This window comes from Stegostoma tigrinum, chromosome 8 (assembly GCF_030684315.1).
Source record: "Stegostoma tigrinum isolate sSteTig4 chromosome 8, sSteTig4.hap1, whole genome shotgun sequence".
In the NCBI taxonomy this organism is placed as follows: Eukaryota; Metazoa; Chordata; class Chondrichthyes; order Orectolobiformes; family Stegostomatidae; genus Stegostoma; species Stegostoma tigrinum.
In genome coordinates this window covers 39,718,156-39,742,162 of record NC_081361.1, presented here as the reverse complement: position 1 = coordinate 39,742,162, position 24,007 = coordinate 39,718,156, and the positions used below count along the sequence as shown (strand labels likewise).

The following is a 24,007-nucleotide window of genomic DNA, read 5'->3' as shown; positions in this document are numbered from 1 at the left end:
ACATAGACTTCTGGTCCGAACAATCACCCTCTGCTTCCTGCCACTCGGTTGTGAATCCAATTTGCCAAATTGCTTTGGATCCCATGGGCTCTTCCCTTTGCTATCAGTATCCCTTGTGGTAGCTTTTTTCAAAAACCTTGCTGAAGTCCAAGTAGACTTGCATCAAAAGCATTGCCCTCATCTACACACTTGGTTGCCCCCTACCAAAAAAATCCATCTTCCTGACCATAGCATTGCACCATATACAGTGTAATTCCACTGATTTTTCTTTTTCCAGAGGTGTTTCAGTAGCAATTTATCTTTACAAACCAAAAATGGTCCAGTCCACAATTGTGGCTACATCATCATTATATATATAGGAAGCCCCCTGATTTAATAATGTCAGATTTGAGAATGATGTGGAGGTGATGGTGTTGGACTGGGTTGCACAGAGTCAGAAGTCACACAACACCAGGTTATAGTCCCACTGGTTTATTTGAAATTACTTATTTGAAGCCTTCACCTGACGAAGGAACAGCTCTCTGAAAGCTTGTGATTTCAAATAAATATATTGGACAATAACCTGGTGCCCTGTGATTTCTGAGAATTGGGAATGTGATCCAATATACGCATGGCTCCTTGTAAGCACAAACTGCTATTTTATATTGTCTTGCATTGTGTTCCAACTTGTGTACAAATCAACTTGCAAACAGCCTCCAGAATGGAACCCATTCATGACCCATGAACTGCCTTACCCCATTTAGAAAATCATCTATGTCTCAATTCTTACTACCAAAGTGCATAACCTCACACTCCTCCACATTTGAATTTAATCTGCCACCTCCGTTTTTTTTTGCGTACCCTCTGTAAGTCCTTCTGCAGACTTTCTCAACACTGCTTGAACTTCTGCTTATCTTTGTGTAATCTGCAAACAATACTCTCAGCTACTTTTGTGCAGATCATTGATGTATAAAATGAATGGTTGTGGTCCCAACAGGGACTCCTATGGAACTCCAAGTCATTGGCTACTGTCCTGAAAAAGACCCATTTATCCCTGCACTCTGACTTCAATCAGTCCTCTATCCATGCCAGCACCTTGCCACAAGCACCATGAACTGTTATATAGTGGGTTCTTACTTAGCTTCCTGTGTTGCACCTTGTCAAAGGCCTCCTGGAAATCCAAATGGATCATGTCCACTGGCTGTCCATTATCTCGCCTGTTTGTTACCACCTCAAAGAATTCTAACAGGCTTTTTTTAATTTGGCATTAACTCCCTTAGACAAAGCTCTGCTGGTTCAGCCTATTTTACCATGCAGTGCCAAATGTTGCGCAATGCCATCCTTAATATTGGACTCTTAAAATTTTACCAATGACTGAGGTCAGGCTAACTGCTTCGAAGTTTGCCATTTTCCTCCCTCCCTTCTTAAACGGGGGTGTTACAATAGTCATTTTCCAGTCACTTGGAACCATCCCTGACTCTTGAAAGATCACCACCAATGTCTCTGCAATATCCTCTGCTATTTCCTCCAGAACACTGGAGTATCGTTCATCTTGTCTGGGTGATCTCCATATCTTTTAGCTTCTTCAGCACTTTCTCCTTGATGGCAACTGCACTTTTCCTCTGATTCCTCTTGAAGCCCTGGTACGCTGGTGTCTTCCACTGAAAACTGTTGCAAAGTACCTATTCGGTCCATCTGTCATTTCTGTTCCCTACCACAAGCTGATCCAAAAAACCATCTCACAAACACTTCATGAATTCCTTTTCTTGTGATCCATTACCAACCTTATTTTCCCCATCTACCTTGTGATTATTGTAATATGTGCCTTTATCTCCTGATTTGCACAACAATTAAGTGATAAGTTCCCACACACACTGGCTGTACTGATGCATCTTGTTTCATGAAACAATTTTGTGATCTCTCTCTCTCTCAAGTGGCCATGTTATGGAATTGATTACTTTTAATGGTGATTTTTGTAGAATGGAAGCTTCCTGCTTGGAATTGGCCTTAGAAGGTGAACGACTCTGTAAAACAGGAGACTGTCGAGCCGGGGTGTCATTTTTTGAAGCTGCAGTTCAGGTTGGAACAGAGGACCTGAAAATTCTTAGTGCCATCTACAGTCAGCTTGGAAATGCTTACTTTTATTTGCATGATTATTCCAGAGCACTGGAATACCACCATCATGACTTGACTCTTGCAAGGTAAGCATGCATTTTCCCTTAGTTTGGGTCTCCAGTATATGAAACTATTGCACTCATTTCAGCTTTTTATTTGTGGGGATATGGTTGGGGGGGTGGGGTGGTGGTTGGGGATGTTATGTTAAAGCCATTCTGCTGGAATTTCTTTCCTTGCTGTTCTTGTGAAAATTTTTAAGTAACAATATCAGTTTAATTTTGTCACCTATATCAGATACAATGTTTTCCATCTTTAATTTTGATTTTTTTAAGAAAGTTCAAACCATATTTTAATTAAAACCTCCTTAACATTACTGAAGCACCAAATGGTCAAGTAGATCCTATGTTTAAAATATTGCTATTAGCTATAAAACATTTTGATCTTGCCTATTCTTTCAACTTAAATTTAGCTTTCTTTTTGGTTCTAGGTGGAAACAAGTTAAACAATAAAACATACAGCATTTTACAAGATGAGTCTGGGAGATCTTAATTCTCCAGATTCATTTGCATGCCTATTTTCTGTTTTCTATTTGAACCCTGTAGCTATGACAAGTGGTTTGTAGGCAAGTGGAATTTTGGGCGGTAAGAGGCTGCTGCCAGAAACCTAAAGGACCAATTCAAGGTAGCTGGTTAGGAGGGGGATAGTGGGGAGATTGCAGTTGATGAGTTGAGGAAGCAAAGGAAAGAATAGTGCTGAGGTGTCCCAAAGTTTTCTTAGGGGGCAGGCTTTGGAGGGCTACACTTGCTCGTATTGGCCCCCTGGAAAGAACTATTAAAATTGCTTGGTGTTCTAGGCTGCTTTTAGTTCTGATGTTGGCCTGACAAGATACACACAACGTTTTCCTTGCATAGACCTGGGAGTTAAAATTTTACTTGAGCAGTGTTGTTATTATTAGAGCCTGATCCACCTATTCAAAATGTTTTTCTGCTTGAAAGATATGTTTAAAATCTATCTTTGGTGGAGCAGCACAATTGAATTAGGTAAGTCACTGCTCTAATTTTACCTGCCCAGCAGGTTTCCACCAAAAGGAAAAGTTTAAAATCATGCTTTTTATCTAATGCATAATGAGGTTTATGTTTGATTCAGTGTTTTGATGACTGTTCAGCTTGGAAAGCTCCGAATCAATATTGTGTTTGTAAACCTTAAACTATACAAAACCCAACCAGATTTCAAGTTTTGAATCCTCTATTGCTGAAGTGAATTGAATCAGAAATGGCGATTGCAATTTTTTTCAAGCCTGTGTCGTTTTTCCACAAGATTGCAATATCTAGCATAGTTAAACAAATAGTGTTTTAGTTTTGTGATCTGAATGAGCCATTTTGTCCAAAATATTAAGTTATACCAATAAATGGAAATAATTAGCTGGTCAACATAGAAAAAGAGAAAAGGTTGGGTTATACCCAAAACTTCAGTCTTTACTTGAATCTAGTTGAATTCCAAAGGATTTGTTGTACACATTTCCAGCAACTTTGCTGCCTAAGTAATGCGGCAACCAATGTTATAGCTTGGGCAAGGACATTAAAGCAGGAAGAACAGAAAGGACATCAAATGTGTTTAACAACTTGCATCAGTTCCAAGCTGAGAATTAGTTATTTACTAAATCTGTAACTAACATTTTAAAGTAAAGTGTGCTGACAAAAATCAAAAGTATACAACAAAGGGAATAATTAGCACATTTGTGTTTAGAAAGCATGAAGGATTGTCAATAACATAGGGTTTGATGCAAAAAACTTGGCCTTTTGTTGGTTTAAATTACTGCTTGCTTAATTTTTCAGAACAATTGGTGATAGACTGGGAGAAGCTAAAGCCAGTGGTAACCTTGGCAATACTTTCAAGGTTTTACGACATTTTGATGAAGCAATTGTTTGCTGTCAAAGACATCTAGACATTTCCAGAGAACTCCGTGATAAGGTAACAGTTAGGAAGGATTCATTGTGCGCTTGGTAGCAATTCACTTGCTTACCCTCTTTTTGTGATCAATTGCTTTGGTGTAGTGCATAGTATTACTTTAATGTGAACCCTGATTGTTTAGGGGGTCAGTTAGCTTGGTTGACTGGATGGCTGATTTGCAGTGCAGAATGATGACAACAGTGAGAATTAAATTCTCTGCGCTGGCTTCTGTTCCCCTGAATGATTCTCCTTCTCAACCTATCTCTTTGTCTTTAGTATCATGAATGTTTTCAACTGTTAATTTAGATTATGGTTGATCTGCATCTTAACTTCATATAGCACTCTTGACTTGCACTACTGTAGTCTTTATGTAACATAAATCTGTTAATCTCCACTGCAGTGTAGAGAAGAGGTCCAGATTTCTACTACCCTTTAGTATGAATAAATACATCTTGACATCACCCCATCCTAGCTCTAATTTTAAAGCCATGCCCCTTGTTCTAGATTCTCCATCGGAAGAGAGAGAGCATCTGTCTCTGCTCTATGAACATATCAATTTAGATCACCCTTTTTAATACTCGAGTAATAACAAGCCTAATCTGTGCAACGTGCCTTTGATTTAAACTTTTTTAGTGCTAGTATGATTTTTGCTAAATGTTGAGGTATGTCTCTTAGGTCATTTGTATCATTCCTGAAGTGTGTGCACAAAATCTGACTTCAGTATTCCAGATGGTATTTAACCAAAATGCTGTACAACTGTAGCATAATTCCTAGCCACCTTCAGATAAAGGCCAACATTTTATTTAATTAGATTGTTGGGGTTTTTTGTTCTTGTACACTATCTTCTAGTGTTTCAGTTCTTTTTCCTCAATCTTCCTGATTAGAAGTGCTTGACTGTGTGTCTTTTTTTTTAACATTAGACTATTTTCTCAATCACACTTTCTAGGGTGTAAAGTGATAACCATAGCTTCTGTTGCATATAGTTAGTGAGGGAAAAACAATCGCTGTGCTTTTGCAACTTTTGTCTTTTACACATACTAAATACTTTCTAATTACTTACAGTATCAACTCAGTGCCTTTAGCAAACTTGGATATATATGGTTCTCTGTTCCTTCATCTATATAATTTTTATAAACTGAATGAAAAAGTTGAACATAAGTAGGCGTAGGCAAATCAGCGTCTCAAGTCTGCTCTGCCATTCAGTATGATCATGGCTGATCTTAACTTTGCCTCAACTTCACTTGCTTGCTCACTTTTCATAACCCTTCAACCCATTACTATTTAAAAATCCGCCTATTGCCTCAAGTTTGTTCAGTGACCTAGCATCCATCATACTTGAGTTAGTGAATTCCAAGATTAATTCCTCTTCATCTGTTTTAAATCTGCTAGCTCCCCTTCTTGTGTAAATGTATTATATCGTATATTCTTTACCCCCCCACTTTTCCCCCTTACCCTTTCTTTCTAGATTGATTTCCCCCCCCCCACTTTGTGGGGCTTCTTTCCTCAGTACAAATTCCTGGGAAGCCCTCTAGTTGCATCTTGACAGTTTGAGCACATGCCTGTTCTGCATACTGTCTGTCGCATAGTTCTTCAATAAGTATATTAGTGTTCTTTCACTGTCAGTGGATCAAAATCTTGGAAACTCCCTCCCCAACAGCACTGCAGATGTATGGAAACAACAAAGACTACACTTCAAGAAGGTGACTCACCATGACGTTCTTGAACACAGTTAGTAATGGGGATGCTGGTCTTCCAGTATCAATATGGGTATGGAGCTGGAGGAACATAGGTCAGGCAGATTCAGAGGAGCAGGAAAGTGGATGTTTCTACTGGAACTTCTTTACATCTTCCTTTCATCACACATTCCTAATTAGCTTTGTATCTTCCTCAATATCTGGAAATATTACATTTGGTCTCCACCTCCAAATCATTGATAATGTTATGAACAACTGAGGCCCAAGTATTGATCCTTGTACTACACCACCAGTCTGAGCATATCAATGTGAGAATGACCTATTTATTCCTACTGTGTATTTGCTATCTGTTAGCTTACCAGTAATCCCTGCCAGTACATGCCCTCTATTTCATTTATTTTGACTTTCTGACCAGCCTCCAGTGGAGGTCTTTATCAAAAGCCTTCTGATGTAACCATACCACATTGACTGGTTTCCCTTTATAAACTCCAGCAAGCTTGTCAAGCGTGATTTTCCATTCATAAATCCTGACTGATGCCTAACCAGGTCATTATCATTCAGGTGCCTAATTAATCCCATCCTTTATAATAGTTTGTAATGTTTTCCCGACTACTGATAAAAAGGTAAGAGGTCGGAAGTTCCCCATTTTGTGTCTCGCTGCCTTCTTAAATAGTGGGATGATATTTGCTACCTTCTAATCCACAGGAATTATTCCAGAATCTATAACATTTTGGAATATCACCACTGATACATTAACTGCCTATTTTTCACACGACCTCCTTCAGCACTCTGGGATGTAAACTAGGCAGTCCTTGGAATTTACTAACTTGCAACCTCATTAATTTCTCCATTACAATTTTCTTAAGGCTGATTTTTTTTAACTCCACATTCTCCATAGCCACCTGATCTCTAGTTCTGGGAGATTTCTTGCATCTTCCTCAGTGAAATGGTGAGAAGTTTCACAAATCAGAAGTGCAAAGGGATCTGGGAGTGTTGGTCCAGGATCCTCTAAAGGTTAACTTGCAGGTAGAGTCAGTGATTAAGAAAGCGAATGTAATGTTGTCGTTTATCTTGAGGGTTGGAATATAAAAGCAGCGATCTGCTTCTGAGGCTTTATAAGGCTCTAGTTAGGCCCCATTTAGAATATTGTGTCCAATTTTGGGCTCCACACCTCAGGAAGGGCATACTAGCCCTGGAGTGTGTCCAGCAGAGATTCTCATGGATGATCCCTGGAATGGTAGGTTTAACGTATGATGAACGGCTAAGGATCCTGGGATTGTACTCATTAGAGTTTAGAAGGTTGAGGGGAGATCTAATAGAAACTTACAAGATAATGTATGGTTTAGAAGGGGTGGGCGCCAGGAAGTTGTTTCCGTTAGGTGGGGAGACGAGGACCTGTGGTCACAGCCTTAAAATTAGAGGGGGTTAATTTAAAACTGAAATGAGACGACATTTCTTCAGCCAGAGTGTGGTGGGCTTGTGGCATTCATTGCCGCAGAGTGCAGTGGAGGCTGGGACGTTGGGTGCCTTCAAGGCAGAGATCGACAAATTCTTGATCTCCGAAGGAATCGAGGGCTACGGGGAGAGTGCAGGGAAGTGGAGTTGAAATGCCCATCAGCCATGATTTAAATGGCGGAGTGGACTTGATGGGCCGAATGGCCTTACTTCCACTTCTATGTCTTATGGTGAAAACAGACAAAAAAGAAAATCGTTTAGCTTCTCTCATTTCGTGACTGTGCATCCATTACAGACATTCATTTTGGCGAAATGTTTCCTTTCTCCATAGCCATAGAATATTTTAAAGCCCATTTCCATTGCTGAAGCTTATACAAGAAATCATAGAATTTGAAAATAAAACCACTAGTTTGTTTGAATGTTAACTCTCATTTAGAATTTCAAGAAATGATTCACAACTGATTTTTTTTTTAATTGAGCAACTTCTTTTGAGTAATTTGTTTTCTTCATATGATTTGTGTTTTGATATTGTTTATAAAAACAGGTAGGTGAAGCAAGAGCGCTTTACAACCTTGGTAATGCATACCATGCTAAAGGAAAAAGTCTGGCTTATGCAGAGACTCAGAATCCAGGTGACTTTCCAGAAGAGGTGATTGTGGTTTTACAAAAAGCTTCAGACTACTATGAGTGAGTAGTTTCCTTCAATAGAATATGAAACTTGAAAGTAGATAAAGAAACAATTTAGGTTGATGTTCTGTGCCTGTTCTGAGTGAGTTATGTGTTTATTATAATTTGCCTGCAGTTAGGAATGGGGATGCTGGTCTGAGACTGTGTGTACATATTTCAAACAAAAATGCCCTTTTCGTTTTGTAAAAAAGAGCATAGTCTTACATTGAATTCATAAGCTCCAATTTTATACTTTTTAAGTGATAATTGTGCAGATTTGATTCTGGTACTCCTGACGTTCACAAAGGGTTTGCACAGACTTAGCTGTGAGCAGTGATCATTTTCAACTATATTATGGTTCTTAACTCAGTTAACCCTTGCTTTGTTAAATTCGAAAATAAATAAACATTGCAGATCAGATCTATTTACTTGTAGTAATTTTATTCATAGGGCAAATTTAGCAATTGTTAAGGAACTAGGAGACCGAGCAGCTCAGGGACGTGCTTATGGAAATCTAGGAAATACACATTATCTTTTGGGGAACTTCAGAAAAGCAGTGGAATCCCACAAAGAGGTATGACATAGCAAACATTTATCTTTAACACAACCATAGTTTTACAATATTTACGTGGAGTTGCAAATTTATTAAAATTGCATTTTTTTAATGTTCTCTATATAGTTAGAAGGCAGGACACAATAATCTGAATTTTCCTGGATTTATGTTGTTTTGTGCCATGTTGGAAAGTGTAGCCTCGATGTGGTATTTCTTTATTTACTTACTATAGGCATGGATTGGAAGGATTAGATCTTGCTGTAACTATTTTTTTAAGGCATAAACTCTTGAAGTGTGCTTGTAAATCTTATCAGCAAGCAAAAGCAAAAATGAATGTCTTCTGTTACATTTCACAATGCTTCTACGGTTGCTGACAGGTAGTTTGCATATTGTGTTTATCTTTGCATGACCTGTCGATTTGAAGTATATTATTCTGCATATTAAATTGTTGCCGTTTTTAAACTGCCAGAAAGATTTTTTTTCTTCTACTGGTCTTGCCTAGTGACTGATTTATACTGTGTACAGTTCTCTTAAGGAGTTGCGTAAGTGCAATTCATGCCATTCCTTTTAAATATGAACTTCTGTCAAAGTCAATTTATGAAAATCTCAAGCTATGAACTTAGAGATGATGTTATCAAACTGTAAGTGGATATTTATCATTAGTGGTTTTGTGTTTAAATTGTGCCTTTTTACACTATATGTTTTACTTGTGAAATTTTAACTGAAATGTGATTGTATACAGACTGCACTCCTCAAGCAGCTAGATGCCTTGCATTTAGTTTTAAAGGTGCTATGTTTTTGCTCAATGTCAAACAAAGTTCAGCTTACTGTGCAATGTACATTACAGCTGTGTATATATTGAAATTAACTACTTTTGATTTTCTGCCTGATATTTAACTCCCTTTTTGCTTTTTAAGCGCTTAAAAATTGCAAAGGAGTTCGGAGACAAATCAGCTGAAAGGAGAGCGAGTAGCAATCTGGGAAATGCCTTTGTGTTTCTTGGTGAATTTGAAATAGCAGCTGAATATTACAAGTGAGTATTATTTGCACATAAAAACTTTTTTGTCTTTGTTTTGAAATCAAGTAGTTAAATACAATGAGAAAATTTTGTTTGAAAGCCATGATTTCACCAATATTGCAGAGTTTTGACCTTACGGAAATGGCTGTTCATATGTAAATTTAGACCAATGAGACATTGTCCATATTGTGATGTCACAGTTAATTTGAATGACTGTTTTGAGGTCCATTTACTCTGCATATTTTGATAATCAAACCCATACCCTCCCACAAGAAACTCAATTTTTGTATGGTCTGGCACCTGATTTAAAATTCACTTGTACTTAATCCACAAATGAGTGGATTTTTGTCTTCTCTCTTCAAACAGGTAATGCAAGGGCCGATTTGAATGGCTGCTTAAATTGCCATGGCTTAGTCAGTTAGCTAAAAGTAGGCCAGTGTTATTTTTTTTAAAAATGCCCATATTTAAAGTAGTTCTGTGTTGGTGCCACACCATAAGGTGCAATCAACACATAACCATGGCAACTAGATATGTTTTAATGTGTGTGATCTTGAGAGAGGCTAACGGCCTGTCGGTTCCTGTTTCTTTTGAATAGAACAAAATATTTCCATGTTGTGTGACATTTCAAAATGTTTGTTTTAAAATGTTTTAGCTTGTGCTTTATTGGTATTCATTCAGGAGAACATTGCATCTTGCTCGACAGCTAAAGGACAGGGCTGTTGAAGCACAAGCTTGTTACAGCCTTGGAAACACTTATACTCTTCTTCAAGACTACAAAAAGGCCATTGAATATCACTTAAAACATCTTATTATAGCACAAGAACTTGCAGATAGGTAAAATTATATTTAATTGCTTTAATCTCTAAGCATCATTTAGTGTCAGATCTAGATTATGTCTATTACCTCAGATCTTAGTCCACATTATAAATATATTCCATTGAATGAAGAAAAGTTCATTGCAAGGTTCCTTTTGTGGTGCGTGTCCCTACACCTAGACCAGGAGACCTGGGTTCAAATCAGACCTGCTCCAGAAGTATGTAATAACATTTCTGAACAGGATGGTTAGAAAATAGGATTTTTATTAAAAAATTGAAAATGTAACTTTTATCACTTGAGCTGTGAAAATTTGGTTTTTGTCTGTCAAAACTGTTATTCATACTCTTCATTATCTTAGAAAAATCCTGAATGTCTAAGGACCAAGAGCTAGATAAGCTTTAATATTCATTCAGACAGGTGAATGATGGGTGAATGCTTTATTTTTGTGCCTTAATTTTTTTTTCCAGCTGAATGAGTGTTGTTGCCGCCTTAATGTGGTAAACAGTCAATTCTGTCAGTCAATCATACTGAAAGTTAGGTATTGAATGTGTGGTCTCACTGTTTCTTTTTTCTTTTTAGGCTCTAATTGAAGTAGATTTGCCCTTCTAAGATAATAAAATGTGAGGCTGGATGAACACAGCAGGCCAAGCAGCATCTCAGGAGCACAAGAGCTGACGTTTCGGGCCTAGACCCTTCATCAGAGAGGGGGATGGGGGGAGGGAACTGGAATAAATAGGGAGAGAGGGGGAGGCGGACCGAAGATGGAGAGTAAAGAAGATAGGTGGAGAAAGTGTAGGTGGGGAGGTAGGGAGGGGATAGGTCAGTCCAGGGAAGACGGACAGGTCAAGGAGGTGGGATGAGGTTAGTAGGTAGCGGGGGGTGCGGCTTGGGGTGGGAGGAAGGGATGGGTGAGAGGAAGAACCGGTTAGGGAGGCAGAGACCGGTTGGACTGGTTTTGGGATGCAGTGGGTGGGGGGGAAGAGCTGGGCTGGTTGTGTGGTGCAGTGGGGGGAGGGGACGAACTGGGCTGGTTGAGGGATGCAGTAGGGGAAGGGGAGATTTTGAAACTGGTGAAGTCCACATTGATACCATATGGCTGCAGGGTCACCCATCCCTTCCTCCCACCCCAAGCCGCACCCCCCGCTACCTACTAACCTCATCCCACCTCCTTGACCTGTCCGTCTTCCCTGGACTGACCTATCCCCTCCCTACCTCCCCACCTACACTCTCTCCACCTATCTTCTTTACTCTCCATCTTCGGTCCGCCTCCCCCTCTCTCCCTATTTATTCCAGTTCCCTCCCCCCATCCCCCTCTCTGATGAAGGGTCTAGGCCCGAAACGTCAGCTCTTGTGCTCCTGAGATGCTGCTTGGCCTGCTGTGTTCATCCAGCCTCACATTTTATTATCTTGGAATCTCCAGCATCTGCAGTCCCCATTATCTCTGATACTAGATTTGCCCTTCTAACCTTTTTTGTTTATTTCTTTCTTTCTTCATTCCTATCCTATCCTATCCTTTCCTCTTTGTTTCCTTTCCCTCCACATTGCATTCATGCACTTGATTAATCGTGTTTATAAATAAACATTCCTTCAGTCTGTTTAAGGAGATTGAACAGTGCAAGTACCATTTCAGCTTCCTAAGCAAGGGCACTGCACTATTTCTATCTTGCTGTTCTAGAGCAAAATATCATGGAAATTAAATAACCATGAGCAAGAATAGTGGTTATTGTTCATTTTGATATGCTGCAATAAATTCTGAGCAAGTTTGTACCAGATTTTAAGCGACCGAATCACAAGTGTTATGGCATAGGACTCCACTTGGCTTATTGTATCTGCATTGTGCCTACAAATGAAGATCATGTATTAGTGCCTGTATCCTGTCTTTTCTTCACATCCTTACACATTTTGTTTTTCTGTTCAGACATTCATTCAATGCCACCACGAATGCTTTAGTTGAACCTGTCTCCAACTCACATTTTGGGCACTACACTGCTAGACCTAAGCCACTTATGTGGAGGGGGAAAATCTCTCCTACTACACTTGCTTCTTTTGTAAATCAGTTTAAATCTGTGCATTCTCATTCTTGTGCTTTTTACCAGTGGAAACAATTTCTCCCTTCCTTCTATATCCAGTTCCCTCCTGATGTTGCAAACTTCTGTCAGATCATCTCTCGGCCTTTTTCTCCTCAAGAAGAGCAATCCCAACTTCTCCCATCTATCCTTATAATGTACACTTCTCATATGTAGAAACAGCTCTTGTAAATCTCTTCTGCACTTTTCCCATAGTGTTTGCATCCTTCCTCTAATGTGGCATCCTGAACTGTGCACAGTATTCCAGTTAGTCCAATAAATGTCTTTTACATTTTCAGCAGCATTTCCTTGTTGTATTCTATGACCCTATTAATAAAGCTAAGGATACAATATGTTAACTAACTCCACTCTCTACCTGTCCTGTCTCCTTCACTTATCTGTGTGCGTAAACTCCAAGGTTCCTCTGCTTTTTCACCCTGTTTAGAATTTATACCCTTGTTTTGTACTTTGTTCATGATCTTACTACAAAAATGCATTAACTGACACCTCTCTTCATTGAGCTTCATCTGGTATTTATTTACTCGTTCCTCCAACTCCTCTGTCTTTTTGAAGTTCTACATTGTTCTCAGGTTTTCTGAAATCTTTAGATTAAATTTTTAAAATATCCTAATTAAAAGATTATGCATGGCTATCATAAGATCTGCACCAAAAATCTCATGTTTTATTTTGAAAAGCATATCTAGTTAATTTTTACCAACTAATTATCAATATGTGGCCCAATAATTGAAATCTAGCATTTATGCAAAGTACTGACTCAATCTCCTCACCCCACATACAGTGAAGCATCAGTAGCAAACACAGTTTTAAAATGAATGTGCTCCTTGGTTTCATCATAGCACTTTTTTTAGTTTATCTAAAAATATGTTAGATATACATTTTACTTTTTGCAAAGTGACTTTATATGTAACTCTGCTCTTTTGCATTTTAGGGTTGGTGAAGGGAGAGCTTGTTGGAGTTTAGGAAATGCTTATACTGCACTAGGAGATCATGAACAAGCTGTACATTTTGCTGAGAAGCACTTTGAAATTTCAAAAGAGGTAATATTTATTTTGTATAACCCGCATAAGCGATGCAGTTAAATTATTAACATCCATGAATGAGAAAAAACACTGCTTGAGTACAAGTCTTACTTCATGACTACTGGATGTCTGTGAATGTTTTACAGTTAATTAAGTGCTTTTCAATATAGGAAACACAGTAGTAAATATGTGCATAGAAAATTCCAACATAAGTGGTAGCTCAGTGGTTAGCACTGCAGCCTCACAGCACCAGGGACCCGGGTTCGATTCCAGCCTTGGGCAACTGTCTGTGTGGAGTTTTCACATTCTCCCCGTGTCTGCGTGGGTTTCCTCCGGGTGCTCCGGTTTCCTCCCACAGTCCAAAGATGTACAGGCTAGGTGGATCGGTCATGCTAAATTGCCCGTAGTGTTCAGGGGTGTGTGGGTTATAGCGGGATGAGTCACGGTGAGATGCTTCAAGGAGCGGTGTGGACTTGTTGGGCTGAAGGGCCTGTTTCCACACTGTAGGGAATCTAATCTAATCTAACACTTTAGCCAGATACTGAGGTTGTTGACTTGCTCGCCGAGGTAGCTGTTTTCATTCAGACATTTCGTCACTATCATCAGTGGAGCCTCTGATGAAGCGATGTTATTCTACTCCATTTGGAATTTGTAATATTATATCACAGGCTCCTGTCCTTTGCAGAAAAAAGAACCTATGTGCACACTGTCTGTTTCAATACTGTTAAGTACATGACAGCCGTTCTCTGGTTTGTTTCTTGGGGCAATGCCTTGACCAATTGGAATCAACTCTTTTATATAGTTGCATTCTCCATGGCAATGGCTCTACAACCAGATATTGTCAAACAATCAGCAGTTTTCTACTGCAGAATAAATGTTGGTTTTTCCATCACGTTGATGTTTGGAATGAAAAGCTGGCAAAACTGAACAGGCATTAGTGATTCTGATGACAAAGGCAGGTCAAGGAAAAGGCAAGTTGATACCAGGAAGGAGAGGATATTTCTCCCTCCTCTCAACTTAATTATCTTTTGGTTTAACTATTCATACTTTTTTGTTTATTGATCCAGTTATTATCTGTAATGCTGTGTTTTGTATCATGTTATTAACAAATCTGTTGGATAATCACTTCATATTCTCCACTGAATTTCTTTAGTGTATATTTTCTTTAAGCTTCCCAACTCAGTTCACCATCTTTCTTTATAATGAAAGAAAATATTGCAAATAATTGGCATCTTTGGAAAGAAAAACAGAGGTATTGTTGTCATAACCTTTCACCAGAATGATTCCCAGGGTCTGCAGTATTTTGCATTTCCTAACGGTTGAGAAAATTTACAGTATCTTACAGTTTAATGGAAGGTAGTATCTGAATTATTTACTTGTTGCTGTTCCTTTTTAATTATTTTGCTTTGCTTGCTAAGCTTCAGCGTGCACCACCCCCCCCCCCCCCCCGCCCCCGGTATTTTCTGGTTTTAGTTTAATAATGTTAAGTTCTTGCCCAATTCATGCCAACTGAGTGGCTAATACTCAGAACTTGCTTTTGCCCCAGAGGTCTTTGTAATCATACATTTTGGTCCATTAGAAATGCTTTTGAAAGTAAATAGCTTTTGAAGTTTGTTCTGAATTAGTGATTTAGCTAAAGGCATTTTGCAGTTACAGAAAAGGGTATGGGGAGACTAAACTACTTTATGGTTTGTTATTACTTTACACTGTTTTATTTGCTGATAAAGTATTCAAGGTGACTACCTGATCCATAAGAATGTTAGAGCTCTTAATATTAGCTAAATCTTGTACTTGAATCCCAATAATATATTTTAAAAATTAGAGTCTCTGGCAAGGCTACATTATTGTCTATTCTTGAAGCTGGTGATGAACCGTCTCATTTAAACCAAGGCAATTTTTGTAGCAGTGAACTGTTTTACTCTGCTGCCAGCTATTATACTATCTGTAGTTACAGACATGGTTTTGGGGGGGGGTGCAGCAATAAAAAAAATCTGTATAGGAGAACCAATACTAGGATTTAGACTGAGAAAATTGTGCAAAGAACGTGAAATGTAATAAATCACTTGAGGGAACGTATTCATTTCAGGTTGATGCTGTAAATCATTCTACGAACTCACAGCTCTAAAGGTGACAGGCTTCTTGGCTTCAAAGTGAACATTTATATTTTTCAGAAGGCCCTTCGGCCCTCTGTTGTGCCGACCTGTCATACCGATCTCGAGCCCATCTAACCTGCACTATTCCATGTACGTCCATATGCTTGTCCAATGACGACTTAAATGTACCTAAAGTTGGCGAATCTACTACAGTTGCAGGCAAAGCGTTCCATTCCCTTACTACTCTCTGAGTAAAGAAACTACTTCTGACATCTGTCCTATATCTTTCACCCTTCAATTTAAAGCTATGCCCCCTCGTGCTCGCCGTCACCATCCTAGGAAAAAGGCTCTCCCTATCCACCCTATCTAACCCTCTGATTATTTTATATGTCTCAATTAAGTCACCTCTCAACCTTCTTCTCTCTAATGAAAACAGCCTCAAGTCCCTCAGCTTTTCCTTGTCAGACCTTCCCTCCATACCAGGCAACATCCGAGTAAATCTCCTCTGCACCCTTTCCAAAGCTTCCACACCCTTCTTATAATGCGGTGACCAGAACATTAACATTTGTTAGTTCCTAAACCCAGCTTGAAAGGTACTATGCTTAATGTTCTATGTTCTAGAACAAAGCTTCAGTAGCCTTTTCTAGTCTTGTGCATGGTTGCATGCTCCCTATCCCACCCTGCATGGGAGTGGGGATTGTAGGAAGAATCCTGACCCTCCTTGAATTTGTTCTTCTTTTCAATACCTCCCTTCAATCTTTCTGCTCCTCACCCATCTACAATTTTCAGGTCTGCTAGTTAAACAGTTATTCGAGTTCCTCCATTACCAAACTTGGATATTGAGAAATAGTAATCGGCTCTGTGCTCAGTAGGTCAGAGTTTCCTTTACCAGACACCTTCTGATTGAAGAGTCATTTTATAGTCTAAAAGGTGAAGCTCTGTAGGATGGAGAAAAAAAATTTCTGCCTTAGTGCATAATTGTTGTTAAAAATACCATTAGTTATGTACTACAGATTTAGACTTCAAAGAATTCCTGTGTCCAGTGATGCATGTGGCAGATGAAATGTACGCTTCAAGGGCACTTTCTGAGAAGCAAACCAATATTTCACAAGATTTTGTAAACAAAAATGTTGCTTGCAATAAACGTGGATCTTATAATATTGAGTGATCCATTTACAAGAAAATACCAATCTTGAAATTCTTGGATATACAGCAGCTATGTTTTTTTAATGTTAGTCTCACAATACCTTATAGAAACATAATATTATTTACTGTTTCTGCCATGTAGAAGTTTAGATTATTTTCAAACTATATCTGAGTTGAAAAAAAGTCAGCTTTTGAAATACCTTAAGTTGCTGTTTGACATTATGGATCTACTTGCTGGGTCACAGTTCATAATAGTATTGTGTAATTCTTGTCTAACATATTAGTGTTCAATATTTTATAGGTAGGGGATAGAAGTGGTGAACTTGCAGCTCGGATGAATCTTTCAGATCTTCAGATGGTTTTGGGCATTAGTTATAGTGCAAACAATTCCATCTTGGCCACAGGCCACAAACTGGAATTGGACTCGCAAGGTGAGTGTAAATAAGGACAATTTTTGAGATCCTAGCTCTAACCTGTGCTCTGACAGTAGCTCTCTGCTTCAGTCCTTTTTAAGTGGCTCTGTCACTGCAATTCAGCATGAACTTGTGTTTTAATGTCGGTGTTTTACTTACCAATGAAGTAATTTCACAATATTTCACTTGTTTTGTATTCCGGCTAAATATTAGTACTGGTATGAAGTATGTCTTGGGGTTTAAATTGAGTCTTTATTTTCATCTGCACAGGCTTATCTTTTTTAATATTCACAATTAATGAAGTGCTTCATATGGGTGAAACAATAAAGGAAGACCAGATGTAGAGGCATGCAAGATGATGTGTATTTTTGGAAGATCCTGGTACTGGTCAAAATAATAACATAGTGATTTGGAAATTCTTTCCAACATTTTACTAACATCAACTTTGCTAAAATTTTAAACAAACAATTTATGCAAAGATTTTGGAGCTCAGGTTGTGGGTGAGGTTGTTGATTTACTCGCCGAGCTGACTTCAGTGGGGCAGTGTTACCTAGCATTGTGATGAAACATCTGAACGAAAACGAGCCAGCTCAGTGAGTGAGTCCATAACCTCATAAATTATTTGTATTTTACTGTTTATGAGCATGATGGCTGAGTGGTTAGTGTGCTGCCTTACAGTGCCACGGACTCAGGTTGGATTCCACCCTCTGTCTGTGTGGGTTTCCTCTGGCTGCTCTGGTTTCCTCCCATAGTCCAAAGATGTGCAGGCTAGGTGGATTGGTCATTCTAAGTTGGACACTGTGGGCAGGGATGTGCAGGGTAGATGAATTAGCCATGGGAACTGCAGGGTTACGTGGATAAGATAGGGGGTGATGGGATGCTCTTTAGAGGGTCAGTATTGACTGAAATGTACTGAGTGGCCTGCAATACTGTAGAGATTCGACATATAAAATTAAAATGGAATTTTTAAGGGAAGTGAGTTGTGAAGTTTGGGCAAAGTTTTTAAAAAATGTAAATTTGAAAGAGCTTTGCTGAGTTCATGGGTCACTCTGAACACACAGGAAGAGATCATGCGATTGTTCTACACCTTCACTAAATAATACAAACACATCCTCAATTATAGCTTCCAGTTTGAAAGAAACACTTTGTTAAAACAAAAGTAATAACATTTTGAGACATGGTTTTTCCCAGGGAACAGAAAATTTTATGGCAGATTCTTTGGAGTGAGAAAGTAGATAGACGACAAACTTTACGTTGGTTATTACAGTTGGTTAAAAATCAAAATCAGAGGCAACAGCAAAAACCCTCTCAATGATCTATTATTCTAGGTGCTCGACCAAGCTTAGGGCGCCGACAAAGTATGGAAAAAATGGAACTAATGAAGCTAACACCAGATAAGGTACTGGCATATTGAATTTGTTTTAGAAAAATTATAACTTAGAACCTCTTGTGACACAAGGAAGGATACTTGTATATAAATTTGGACCAACATGAAGATTTTTAAAGAGGATGTTAAAGGGAGACTAGTATGCTTAAAGGTTTAAGGAGAGAAGTCAACCGACTGAGGCCCAGAAAGCTAGATACAGCTAATCCAGTAGGAGATTCCAAGAATTGGGATGCACATGTGACCAGAATTGGGGAATACTTAGGTCTCAGGTCTCAGATATATGAACAGAGGAGGTTACAGACATTGGGAAGAATAATGTTGTGGAGAGATTTGAGCACACGTGTGAAAATGTTATATTTAAGGTGTTAGTGGACTGGGAGTCCGTGTAAACTCCTAAGGGCTAAATGCGATTTGATCTAAATTTAGAATTTAGGGCAGCTCAGGTGGAATCTGCAATGAAACAGACTCTGTCTGGTAGTCAATGTCTAGAGTCAACAAGAAAACTTTAATAGACTGAGATGGTTCTGGACCAGAATCCTGCAACTGTCCTGCTTTGATTTGAATTAAATTTGAGTGGGAGAATCATGGCATCCCCTTCCTAACCCTATGAATGTTTCCACTGTCTTCAGTGATGTGTAAGTTCTCTTTTGATCGGTGCTAACCGGCTGACAAGCAGTGTTTGCAGCCACTGATTTCTTAACCTCACGATAGCCATGCATCCAGTAAGAAATGCAGTTCAGGCTAGCTGTTTATCATTATTAGTAGAAAAAGTTGCTAGTACCAGTTTCACATTTTTGGGCATGACTAAATTTCTAAGCTTGCAGCTTTTGCTTTTCTTAATTTTGCCAACCCCATTGGCTAAAAACTAATTCTTTTCTGACTGGATAAATTCTACATCTGGTAAATCAAAATGTGATTTAGGCTTTTCTGGTTTTAAAAAGTAGCTCATCCAGCAAGGGTCTATTTTGTAACATTTCGGGACAATTGTCATTTGGAATTAGAACCTTCACCTACCCTGTTAACTCTAGTTGTTGATTTCTTGTAACTGTCAGAAATTTATAGTTGGGCAGCTGAAGTACTTGTATGAAACCACTGGTAGATCTTTTCAGTTCTGTTGACATAGTTGATACCCTGATTTAGAATTTAAAGCAACACATGGGTAAAGCTTGTGTTATGCACATCATACCCGTGCATTCTGATGTAGACTCAAACAGCAGAAATAGATGTTAAATGACAAAGTGAATCTTTGTCAGCGTCCTGATCTGCTGCAGCTAATGAGATCAGTGCAGATTGCTTGATTTCTTGAGTGCCAAGGCAGTCGTCAGCATTAGCCACACTTTTGTCAAGGTTATGGTTGGGTAAATACCTGGCACCAGCTTGAATGTTGTCTGTCTCAATTCTAACTGTTGTTAGCAGGATGATGAATTTTTATTCTCCTGTTCTATAAAGTTGAAGAGTGCTAATTTGTCTAGCTTTGGTTTAGCTACATGTAATGTTGTACAAGGTTGTACAATGTTGTACCCTTTTGAGTTCTAAATGGTACAGAATTAAAATAATAAGTGATCAAATTCTCAGGGTTATGCTTGCAGGCTAAATTCAAGTGTTCTACTAAATAGTTACAGTAATTGTTAATCAGAGACTTTGAGCATGGAAACAGTATACTAAATGTCATGAGTAAATAGCTTTTTTAAATCCAGAAATGCCAGTGCAAAGTGAGGAGGTGAAAGGGCATATGTTGTATCTCCTGTGCTTGCACAGGAAACTGCCATGGGAGGGAGAAACAGATATTAAGAATGATTAAATGAGTGGAGCATGACCTGCTGAAGATGTGGTTAGTTAGGTATGGTGTTGGGTGAGTGAGGGATGAAAGCAGAAATGTGAAAATGGGCCACTGACCATGATGAAGAGGAATTCTTAGTTGGGGGAAAAAGGAAGATGTATCAAAAGCAGTGAGTGGAATTCGTCATGTCCTGAAAAAAAAATGTGATGGAGAATATACAATTACAACTTCCCTAAATATTTTCCAGGTATATTTAGTTGCCAAGATAATCGCCTAAGCTGGAAAGTCCATAGCTGGAGAGGTCTACAGTGCAGCAAAAAGGCCCTTTGGCCTATTGAGTCTGCATCAGTCAAAAACAACACTTAATTATTCTGATCCCATTTTCCAGCAGTTGGCCCATAGCCATGTATGCTTTAGAATCACAGTATACATCTAAATACTTATGAAGGGTTTCTGCCTCTACTACTCCCACAGGCAGTGAGTTCTAGATTCTAATAAATGTCTGAGTGAAGAAGGTTTACCTCACATCCCTCCTAAACCTCCTGTCCCCAGTTCACTGATTCCTCTGACAAGCAGAAAAGTCTTTTATCCCCCCATTTGCTCTGTGCTTCAGTGTCGATACAGTATCAAACTTGAGGGATATATCTGAGGCTGAAAGTTAATCTACAAAATACTGAATATTACCACCTCGTGAAGCTAAATTGTTTTGCCATCTTTCTTCTAATTCTTCAGGACAGATCAGAGTGGATGGTGAGCAGGATGAATTGTTCAATTCAAACTCCCGGCTTATCCCTTTTCTCTTTCCCCCGTTCCAGTGCCTATCAAACATTCAGTTGCCATGTTTTAAGGAATTTTAATTTGTGGGTTTTATAATTGAAAACATTGAATTCAATTATTTTACCCAGGTTCAAAACTGGAATAGTGAAATTCTTGTGAAACAGAAACCTGCACTTTGGAAGCCATCAACCAAGTTGCTGTTTCTAAATCGATTCAGGGGCAAAAACCATAAAAGTAACAGTTCATCTGCTAAAGCTCTTAAGGACATAAATGACGCTAGGGTTCATGTTCCCCAAAAGGTAAGCTTTGTTACAATACTTTATTTTCATTGTTTGCATTTAGTAATTTGCAAAATTATACATAACACAACTTGTTAAAGCAGTCATAAGTTGTGAATGATAGTGTGCAATGATCTGTGCTGATGGTATATATAGAATTAAATCTGGCTTGATAAATCATTGTTCGTTTAATTTTGGTTAACATGGTAGTCAGTTACTAAAACATCATTACATGAGGCTGCAGTGCTTTTTTTTTTAAACAACAGAAGTCTTGCAGAGGAAAAAAAATTAGAGTAGCTAAATATAAAATAGTTTGAAATACCTTAAACACTGAGCAAAACAAAATCTCATCTCTTTTTCCTGACCATTGTAGAAATGTAGAAAATGGGAGTTCGAGTAGGCAGCCCTTGATCCTCCACTATCATCATGGCTGATTATTCAACTCAGTACCCTTTTTTACACTTTTTCTCCAGATGCTTTGATCCTTTTAGCCCAAATAACTATATCTAATTGAGAATCATAGTCATACAGCATGGAAACAGACCCTTTGTTCAAACCAGTCCATACTAACCATAATTTCAAACTAAACTAGTCCCACCCATCTGTGCTTGGCCCATGTCCCTCCATACATTTCTTACTCATGTACTTATTCAAATGACTTTCAAACATTGTAACTGTAGCGAGTTTTGAGAAGATTTGTAGCTCAGGTTGAGGTTCTGGATGTGAGTTTGCTTGCTGAGCTGGAAGGTTAGTTTTCAGATGTTTCGTCACCATTCTAGGTAACATCAGTGAGCCTCCAATGAAGCGCTGGTGTTATGTCCCGTTTTGTATTTATCTGTTTAGGTTTCCTTGGGTTGGTGATGTCATATCCTGTTCTTTTTCTCAGGGGATGGTAGATTGGCTCCAAATCAGTGTGTTTGTTGATGGAGTTCCGGTTGGAATGCCATGCTTCTAGGAATTCTCGTGCATGTCTGTTTGGCTTGTCCTAGGATGGATGTGTTGTCCCAATCAAAGTGGTGTCCTTCCTCATCTGTATGTAAGGATACGAGTGATAGTGGGTCATGTCGTTTTGTGGCTAGTTGATGTTCGTGTATCCTGGTGGCTAGCTTTCTGCCTGTTTGTCCAATGTAGTGTTTGCCACTTTGCAAGAACTGTGACAAACACTACATTGGGCAAACGGGCAGAAAGCTAGCCACCAGGATACATGAACATCAACTAGCCACAAAACGACATGACCCACTATCACTCGTATCCTTACATACAGATGAGGAAGGACACCACTTTGATTGGGACAACACATCCATCCTAGGACAAGCCAAACAGACATGCACGAGAATTCCTAGAAGCATGGCATTCCAACCGGAACTCCATCAACAAACACACTGATTTGGAGCCAATCTACCATCCCCTGAGAAAAAGAACAGGAAATGACACCACCAACCCAAGGAAACCTAAACAGATAAATAGAAAGCGGGACATAACACCAGCGCTTCATTGGAGGCTCACTGATGATGTTACCGAGAATGGTGATGAAACATCTGAAAACTAACCTTCTAGCTCAGCGAGCAAACTCACGTCCATATTTTAACTGTACCTGCATCCACCACTTCCCCTAGGAGGTCATTCCACACACAAACCCACTGTTTTAAAAAAAATAGTTGCCCCTCATGTCTTTAAATGTTTCTCCTCACCTTAAAAAATAAGGCCATTAATCTTGAAATGCCCCACCCCATGGAAAAGTCACCTGCCATTCATCTTATCTGTGGCTCCAATGGTCTTATAAACTTCTATAACGTCACTCCTCAATTTCTGACGCTCAAGTGGAAAAGAAAAAGTCCCAACGTTCCAATCTATATTTATGTCACCAACCTTCCATTCCTGGCAACATCCTGGTAAATCTCTTCTGAACTCTCTCCAGTTTAACAATATCCTTCCTATAACAGGATGACTGGAACTGGACACAGTACTCCAGGAAAGAAACAAAAAACATTATGCCTCCACTCGCATTGCAGAAAAATGAACAATTCCGTCTGAAAACAGAAACATGAAAAATTAAGATCTGTGTATGCCAAGGTGGAGTGGGGAAGAAAAGGGACCAGTTCGCGGACTGAATTTGTTGAATTGTTTAGAAAGGCGCAGAGTACCTGATCAGATGAGGTATCATTACTCAAGCTTACCTTGACCTGTGGGCACTGCAGCAGGCTGAGGTCAGAAACAATAACCAAAGTGGTGAACCAAAATGGCAAGTATCCAGAATCTGATTTGGGTTTCATGTGCTGAGTAGAGATGTTTCACAAAATGGTCTCTCCAATGTGAGGAGACTGCATGGTGAAGAGCAAATATGATATGGTGAATTGAAAGAAATGTAAGTAAATTATTGTTTCACTACTGGAAGAGTGTCCAGGGCTTTGAATAGTGAGAGGAAGAGGGCATTTTATGGGAATGGATGAAGTGTTAGGATTATTTTAAGGAGTGAATCAGGATGTTGTAGTGGGAATACTACCTTTTGGACTGCTGACTGGATTGGTAGCCATGTGCTGGAAATGGCAGATGATTGACTGAATTTGAAAGTTGGGAGAGTGGAAAGTGAGGACAAGAGAACCTGTTATTGCATGTTTTCAGCGGGGGTGCAGGGAAGGAGTGACAGTGTGAAAAATGGGTCAGACGTTGACAAAGGTGCTGAGAACCACTTGCCATGAAGACCCCTTTTCTGGTGTTTTATATGGCACGTGCTTTGTATAACTTAAAAAGAACCTGCTAAATACTGTAGTCATGGTACAA

At 39.0% G+C, this 24,007-nt stretch overlaps 1 protein-coding gene across 8 annotated transcripts in view; it reads left to right on the top strand.

Moving 5' to 3' along the window:
* The window catches only part of gpsm2 (G protein signaling modulator 2), a 57,858-nt gene that overhangs the window by 21,194 nt on the left and 12,657 nt on the right, over positions 1 to 24,007 (top strand). For 7 of the 8 annotated variants that reach the window (XM_059647805.1, XM_059647807.1, XM_059647804.1 and 4 more), the window contains 10 exons: positions 1,959 to 2,180; positions 3,930 to 4,065; positions 7,738 to 7,880; positions 8,310 to 8,433; positions 9,330 to 9,445; positions 10,109 to 10,264; positions 13,262 to 13,370; positions 16,893 to 17,022; positions 18,333 to 18,403; positions 21,077 to 21,247. In XM_059647805.1, coding sequence (XP_059503788.1) covers positions 1,959 to 2,180; positions 3,930 to 4,065; positions 7,738 to 7,880; positions 8,310 to 8,433; positions 9,330 to 9,445; positions 10,109 to 10,264; positions 13,262 to 13,370; positions 16,893 to 17,022; positions 18,333 to 18,403; positions 21,077 to 21,247 — 1,378 coding nt within the window. The remainder of the gene's footprint in view (positions 1 to 1,958; positions 2,181 to 3,929; positions 4,066 to 7,737; positions 7,881 to 8,309; positions 8,434 to 9,329; positions 9,446 to 10,108; positions 10,265 to 13,261; positions 13,371 to 16,892; positions 17,023 to 18,332; positions 18,404 to 21,076; positions 21,248 to 24,007) is intronic. The other variant, XM_059647809.1, reaches the window with a different exon arrangement.